Consider the following 8,316-nt stretch of genomic DNA (forward strand, 5'->3'; position numbering starts at 1 on the left):
CTTTTCTCTCTCCCTCACGCTGCTGTCACCATCTTTCTCCCCCTCTGCGTCTCCCCCTCTGCGTCTCCCCCTCTGCGTCTCCCCCTCTGCGTCTCCCTCTCTGCGTGTAGGTCTGGAGCAGTTCAGCTCGGAGCTCTCTGTGCTGCAGACGCTGGAGTCCCTGGCCGTAGGTAAGATCCTCCTGGTGGAGCTGCTGCAGCACGACGCTGACCCGCCCCAGGTGGTGCTCTACGACACGTCGCACGATGATGAGGTCAACATCAACGCTGTCTGCCTCAAGGCTCTGCAGGACAAGGCCATGGAGAACCCTTTACAGGTTGTTATAGGTTTTCTAGAGTATCCATTTTTCCTTTCAATGCACATTTGATCAATTTGCATGGACGGCATGCTGGGAGCAGCACAGGGTCAGCCTTGGACTGGAGCACATTTCCGGGTTAATGGCCTTGTTCTATGGCACACCGGCAGTAGGTAGCACATGCAATATTGTGTTCTGTCCTTCATCCATCTGAAATGCATGCGTTCCCATCCTGTTTTCTCTTGCCGTGTTAAGTAATCTACCTCAATCTCACTGTAATGAGGGTTTATTCTCAGTTAGGCGTTCATGAATATGTAGTGCCATGTTGTCCCTTATTTCTTAAGTATGGAGTTTGAATGTGTCTGTGGCTTCTCCTCCAGGTCAACAGTACCTAAACTCAGCAAAAAAAGAAACGTCCTCTCACTGTCAACTGTGTTTATTTTCAGCAAACTTAACATGTGTAAATATTTGTATGAACATAAGATTCAACAACTGAGACATAAACTGAACAAGTTCCACAGACATATGACTAACAGAAATTGAATAATGTGTCCCTGAACAAAGGGGGGGGGGTCAAAATCAAAAGTAACAGTCAGTATCTGGTGTGGCCACCAGCTGCATTAAGTACTGCAATGCATCTCCTCATGGACTGCACCAGATTTGCCGGTTCTTGTTGTGAGATGTTACCAAACTCTTCCACCAAGACACCTGCAAGTTCCCAGACATTTCTGGGGGGGAATGGCCCTAGCCCTCACCCTCCGATCCAACAGGTCCCAGACGTGCTCAACGGGATTGAGATCCGGGCTCTTCACTGGCCATGGCAGAACACTGACATTCCTGTCTTGCAGGAAACCACACACAGAACGGGTAGTATGGCTGGTGGCATTGTCATGCTGGAGGGTCATGTCAGGATGAGCCTGCAGGAAGGGTACCACATGAGGGAGGAGGATGTCTTCCCTGTAATGCACAGTGTTGAGATTGCCTGCGATGACAACAAGCTGAGTCTGATGATGCTGTGACACACCGCCCCAGACCATGACGGACCCTCCACCTCCAAATCGATCCCGCTCCAGAGTACAGGCCTCGGTGTTATGCTCATTCCTTTGACGATAAACGTGAATCCGACCATCACCCCTGGTGAGACAAAACCGAGACTCGTCAGTGAAGAGCACTTTTTGCCAGTCCTGTCTGGTCCAGCGACGGTGGGTTTGTGCCCATAGGCAACGTTGCCGGTGATGTCTGGTGAGGACCTGCCTTACAACAGGCCTACAAGCCCTCAGTCCAGTCTCTCCCAGCCTATTGCGGAGTCTGAGCACTGATGGAGGGATTGTGCGTTCCTGATGTAACTCTGGCAGTTTGTTGCCATCCTGTATCTGTCCCGCAGGTGTGATGTTTGGATGTACCGATCCTGTGCAGGTGTTGTTACACGTGGTCTGCCACTGCGAGGACGATCAGCTGTCCGTCCTGTCTCCCTGTAGCGCTGTCTTAGGCGTCTCACAGTATGGACATTGCAATTTATTGCCCTGGCCACATTTGCAGTCCTCATGCATCCTTGCAGCATGCCTAAGGCACGTTCACGCAGATGAGCAGGGACCCTGGGCATCTTTCATTTGGTGTTTTCAGAGTTGGTAGAAAGGCCTCTTTAGTGTTCTAAGTTTTTATAACTGTGACCTTAATTGCCTACCGTCTGTAAACTGTTAGTCTTAACGACTGTTCCACAGGTGCATGTTCATTAATTGTTTAAAGATCTGTGAAGTTATTAGGATTTTTATGAATAATCTTTGAAAGACAAGGTCCTGAAAAAGGGACGTTTCTTTTTTTTGCCGAGTTTATATGAATGTGTCTGTGGTTTCTCCTCCAGGTCAACAGTACCTATATGAATGTGTCTGTGACCAACGTGTGTTCTGACGGAACCATCTTCTGCCAGCTGCCCTCCCGAGGTCGGGTCAAGCTCAACGAGATCCTGGATAAGATCGAGGCCTTCTTCATAACCCAGGTACATGAAGACAGTTGGGATAATCACACCATTCTTTTTTCCTGGGGGGGGGACAAATTGCTGTTACACATATAGCCTAATAATGTTATGGGATTTACAATATGTTGTTGATCGTGTCTTCGCCAGGTGACATCAGAGTCTCTGGTGTCCACTCCGTTCTGTGGGAAGTGCTGCCTGGCCCGGTACAAAGGAAGGTGGTCCAGAGTAGAGGTAGGAGACTGTGGAGAATAAACTACATGGGGAAGACTTGGGGACATGGAAGGAACACGTATCCCAATGGGATGTTCTCTGACAATGCATCTTTTCACCCCAAAATAAATGAATAGTGAAATCGAATGCGTTTCAAACCTATTCTCTGCTCTATTATATTCTGCGCTGTGCTTGCTTTTACCAGACAGTATGTCTGTGTACCCCTGTCAGATCACCAACCTCCATGGTAGCAGAGTGCTAGATATCAAATTTGTGGACCTGGGAGTCCCGGCCTCTGTAGAGGTCATAGAGCTGAGAGAGATCCCTCGTCCATTCCTGCACGAGCTCATGGTCATCCCACCACAGGTCGGACGGAAAGACCCCTGGCTTTATTGATGATTGATCTCTTGTGTTCTCTCCTGTTATCTGATGTACAGTTTGCGCTAGGTTATCTGTACGCCATGCGTGCCTGTACTTTGTCGCAAGCAAATGTCCCTATGGGATATTAAAGTATACTACTCTCTTCCTAGGCGATCAAGTGTTGTCTGGCAGAGCTGGAGGTGGGGGTCTGGACTCCTGAGGCTGTTCTCTGGCTTAGAGGTGCTGTAGTCAACTCTATGGACTGTAGCATGAAGGTACATCAATCACACACACAGATCTCATTTAGTCATTTTCCTGTACAGAAAAATGCCCCAATTAAAGTATATACAGTCCATTCGGAAGGTATTCAGACCCCTTGACTTTTTCCACATTTTGTTACATTACAGCCTTATTCTAAAATGGATTAAATTATTTTTTTCCCTCATCAATCTACACACGATACCCCATAATGACAAAGCGAAAAGTTATATATATTTTTTTTGTGTGTGCAAATTTACAAAAAATAAACACCTTAATTACATAAGTATTCAGACACTTTGCTATGAGACTCGAAATTGAGCTCGGGTGCATCCTGTTTCCATTGATCAGCATTGAGATGTTTCTACAAATTTATTGGAGTCCACCTGTGGTAAATTCAATTGATTGGACATTTGTAAAGGCACACACCTGTCTATATAAGGTCCCACAGTTGTGAATATTATTATTTGACCATGCTGGTCATTTATGAACATTTGAACATCTTGGCCATGTTCTGTTATAATCTCCACCCGGCACAGCCAGAAGAGGACTGGCCACCCCTCATAGCCTTGTTCCTCTCTAGGTTTCTTCCTAGGTTTTGGCCTTTCTAGGGAGTTTTTCCTAGCAACCGAGCTTCTACACCTGCATTGCTTGCTGTTTGGGGTTTTAGGCTGGGTTTCTGTACAGCACTTTGAGATATCAGCTGATGTAAGAAGGGCTATATAAATTTGATTTGATTTGACCGTGCATAACAGAGCAAAAACTAAGCCGTGAGGTCGAAGGAATTGTAGCGCTCCGAGACAGGGTTGTGTCAAGGCATTAAAGGTCCCCAAGAACACAGTGGCCTCCATCATCCTTAAATGGAAGAAGTTTGGAACCAACAAGACTCTTCCTAGAGCTGGCCAAACTGAGCAATTGGGGGAGAAGGGCCTTGGTCAGGGAGGTGACCAAGAATCCGATGGTCACTCTGACAGAGCTCTAGAGTTTCTCTGTGGAGATTGGAGAACCTTCCAGAAGGACAACCATCACTGCAGTACTCCATCAATCAGGCCTTTATTGTAAAGTGGCCAGACAGAAGCCACTCTTCAGTATTTCTAAAAACCTGTTTTTGATTTGTCATTATGGGGTATTGTGTGTAGATTGAGGGGGAAAAACAACTACTATTTAATCCGTTTTAGAATAAGGCTGTAACGTAACAATGTGGAAAAAGTGAAGTGGTCTGAATACTTCCCGACTGCTCTGTATCAACTGTTTTTGGACTGCAGGTGTGGTAACAGCTATCTGAACAGAATGTTCAGAATGTATTTTGGGAGGAAACTGCGGTCGCACACTTTTAAACAAAGAACTATTGAATTTGCTTGCCTCGGGCAGCAATATATAATGCTTGAAAAAGTGACGCCTAGACGAGACTTGATTAGACATTAGAAGCAGGTGTGATCCACAGCTGGCGCAATGAAAGAATTGGGCCACAGAGTTGTCCTCATTAGCATAGCTTTCATCAGCTTTCAGAAGCCACAAACTAAAAGTAGGCACACTGGAATGTCGAACTTGTGAAGAATAAAAAAAAAAAAAAAATGGACATGAAAGGCTCTAACTTGGGCTGATTTTTAACCCTCTCGTCACCTATATATAAAAGCACTTTGTAAAGGAAAAAGCTTCATAAAATGAACAATTGATTTTCCTTCTGTACCGTTAGATCTTCAAGCTTTCTAACTCTCCTTTGCGCTGTAGCTCTCCAAGCTGAACTTTAGAATGAAATGTTATTGATTCTCCTATGTCATGTCCATCTCCAAGCAATTTTCAACCCTCTCCTGTTCTACAGATCTCGATGCTGGACGAGGCCAAGCTGGTGCACATCTACCTGTTTATCTCTAAGGGCTCCCAGGATGTCACCAACAGTGTTAACCACCAGATGGCGACCTCTGACCTATGGAAGCAACCCGGACCCCAGAAGGACGGCCTCCCTACCCCCAGTTTCCTCGACAGCCCAGCCTGCAGCCCTATCCCTGTCTCCACCAACACCCCCAGTCCTCTGGATGGTGCCGGGGACGCGTCAAACCCCACTTTGGTCACCTCCGCTTGGGGAGAGAAGCAGCTGGTGCTGCCCCCTCTCTTGGAGCTTCCCCAGGCGGGCCAGAACATGGACGTCTACGTGTCTGTGGCCTGTCACCCGGGACACTTTGTGCTGCAGCCGTGGCAGGTAACCAGTTCAAGAGAGCTGTCAAGGTTGCATCCCAAATGGCACCCTATTCCCTACATGGTGCACTACATTTGCACAAAAGTATCACACTATGTAAGGAAAAGGGTGCCATTTGGGACTCTGCAGAGAAATGGTTAATGGAGTAGCTTAGTCTTTAGACATTGATTTTGCTTGGTCTTGGTGATCATGTGTGTTTGTATATTTTAGTCAGTATTGTTGAACTCGCGTGACAGGGATTTCTCTGCCAATGAAATCCTCGGGAGGGCTGCCCGAAGTCCAAACTGTAAAAAAAAATATTGCTTTCAGTGTGAACGAAGACGACTAAAACCACAAAATATGTAGAAAAGATAATGGTGCTATATATTTTTGGGGAGTATAATCTTTGCGTATTGACAATCCCCTAAATAAAAGCTAGACAGGGAGAATTGAAAGTTAAAACAACAATGAATATAGCAGTATATATTTTATTTTGTTTGTGCAAAAGAACACCATATTAGCCATGATTTGTCTTTTTTTTAAATTACAGTCAATTAGCTTTAAAACAGCAAAAATGTTATTTTAGCTCCATGGCAGAATATGTATAATTGCAAGAAATTTGCAGTAAACTGCAATATTTCTCTTAGATGCATAGGAAAATGTATACAATGGATGCATGTCTGTATTCCTAGTCATGCGAAATCCATAGATGAGGGCCTACTGAATTTATTTAAATTTACTGATTTTCCTCATATGAACTGTAACTCTTGCATGTTGCGTTTTTATATTTGTGTTCAGTATATTTGAAATGTGTCAAATCAAACTCAGGACCTGTACAAGCTGGTGGTGCTGATGGGAGAGATGGTCCTTTACTACAACCAGAGGGAGGAGACGCCGGGGCCCGGAGATGTACAGAAAGGAGAGATCTACGCCGCCAAGGTGGACCATAAGTGAGTGGACAGATTAAGTTTTGGAGGCCTCCACGGTTTTAGTTTTATACAAATGTTGACTTCATCGTGTTTTTAGTCCTAGATGATTTATGGGTTTTGTGTTGTTTTCACATGGCTGAGGCAACTTATATCAACATGAAATATGTCAAATAAATGCATGAATGTTTCGTTCACCCTTTCCCCTCGTAGTTGACGCTGTTGGTCAGGGGTGTTCTCTCCAACCGCCTGGGGTCTGTGTGTGACCGCTGACCTCTCTCTGTGCCCACAGTTGGCACCGTGTGCTGGTGAATAGGGTTCTGTCCAGCGGCCTGGTGTCTGTGTACGAGCTGGACTATGGTAAACACGAGCTGGTTAGCTGCAACCTGCTCCAGCCCCTCATCGAGTCGTTCAGACAGCTGCCCTTCCAGGGAATCACCGCACAACTGGCTGGTGAGTACTGGACAATGGGTAATACTGTGCATATAATGAATGTGTGTCGAGGACATGCAATTCTCTGTTGGAATAGTCTGACTGGTGACTTGTAGTTTATCAACAGTGTATTTCTATCTTGTTGACCTTTAAGCTCTGCTGCTATCTTGAACACGTCTTGCAAAAGACACACACACACACACACACAAAATGACAATCAGACAAACCTGTATAAATAAAGATTTAATAAAATCGAAAACCCCTCTTCCCTCCCCAGGCGTGGAGCAGCGTGTGTGGTCGGAGGCGGCGTCCATTGTGTTCCGGAACCACGTAGAGAAGAAGCCCCTGGTGGCCCAGGTGGAGTGTGTGGTGGAGGCGGAGCTTCCCTGGGACAGGAAGGTGTTTGATTTATTGAATTTATTTGAGAATGACAAAAATACATATAGCCAGTAGCGACATAAATTTCAAAAAGGATAACACTGGTTGCCTCTGAAATGGCACCCTATTCCTTACATAGTGCACTGCTTTTGACCAGGGCCCGTTTCAGACAACCAGAGCCCCATGGGCCCTGGTCAAAAGCAGTGCACTACATAGGGAATCGGGTGCCATTTTGGATGCAAACACTGACTTATTTCCGTTGTGCTCCAAGATGATAGTGTACCTGGTGGACACTTCTCGGGAGGAGACAGACATCTGGGTCCACAACATCATGGCTGACTTTCCAGAGGAACAGAGTACCGCCGCGTAGAACCAGACTGGACAGACCACATAAGACTGTTGTGGTATCCTTATACCACACAGGTAGAACTCTGCCAGAGTCTATCACATACGCTGAAATGATGCACACAAGTCACAAAGATCTGCCAGAGTGTCCCAGGTCATTGGGGAGCCTGCGTTTATGCAGGAGCTCGGTCTATCAGCTTAGCACTGTGTGACGCATAGAACTGTGATTTTTTTTTATCTTATGGGGGGTATGAATCTATTTGCTGTGTGTGTATACAGAGAAAGGGATTAAACAACAGTACCCACCCCATCGATCTCCGTAGCAGGGTATGTCGTTCAAGTGTAATATAAAAAAAAAAGTGTCCTTTATCGTTCAGTTTCAATCTTCTATCAAATACTTTGCGTAGAAAGTTCTTTACTGATTTAGTTATTATTCAGCGCCAACTTTTGGTCTTGCAGTTGATCTGTTTTAAGCCGTTTGTCCTTCTAACTTGTGATTTGTTTGCCTTTTACTTAAATTATTTAAGTTTAAATATATTTAAGTTAAATTGTATGTAATTCGTTGTTTAATACCTTGACTTTTGAAATGCGTGACATTTATTTGACTTTGACACTTATTTTGCTTTTTGTGTGTGATATCCCACAGTACCAACTTTACTTTTGAAGGAAATGGCTCAAATGGATGAATGTAGACTTGGCTGAATAAATTGTTCATTAAAAAGCACAACTTTGTTATACATTGTAATATTCATTACCAATAACAGCTCCTAAGCTGTTTATACCCTGAGTGGAATATGAAAGAAGAGTTCTGTTATGAATTTAGTTCAATTAAAACAATATACGAAATGGTATTCAAAAACAAAGGTTTTTATTCTTTACGATGAAAACGCACTATTGTTTTTGCTGCTGTTCTGATGCACCGGTAATGTCTACTACTGGTATTGTAAATGGCGCTTGTATC

General features: G+C 44.8%; 1 protein-coding gene across 2 annotated transcripts in view; it reads left to right on the forward strand.

The window, feature by feature from the left end:
- LOC106602533 (tudor domain-containing protein 7B) overlaps positions 1-8,074 on the forward strand; it is a 31,862-nt gene extending 23,788 nt beyond the window's left edge. For both annotated transcript variants that reach the window (XM_082974215.1, XM_014195206.3), the window contains 10 exons: positions 111-316; positions 2,157-2,291; positions 2,418-2,501; positions 2,712-2,846; positions 3,011-3,115; positions 4,921-5,298; positions 6,103-6,224; positions 6,493-6,653; positions 6,910-7,031; positions 7,282-8,074. In XM_082974215.1, the coding sequence (XP_082830341.1) occupies positions 111-316; positions 2,157-2,291; positions 2,418-2,501; positions 2,712-2,846; positions 3,011-3,115; positions 4,921-5,298; positions 6,103-6,224; positions 6,493-6,653; positions 6,910-7,031; positions 7,282-7,380 (1,547 nt within the window). In that variant the 3' untranslated portion in view covers positions 7,381-8,074. The remainder of the gene's footprint in view (positions 1-110; positions 317-2,156; positions 2,292-2,417; positions 2,502-2,711; positions 2,847-3,010; positions 3,116-4,920; positions 5,299-6,102; positions 6,225-6,492; positions 6,654-6,909; positions 7,032-7,281) is intronic.
- Positions 8,075-8,316: the final 242 nt, after the last annotated feature.

This window comes from Salmo salar, chromosome 04 (assembly GCF_965601325.2).
Source record: "Salmo salar chromosome 04, fSalSal1, whole genome shotgun sequence".
In the NCBI taxonomy this organism is placed as follows: Eukaryota; Metazoa; Chordata; class Actinopteri; order Salmoniformes; family Salmonidae; genus Salmo; species Salmo salar.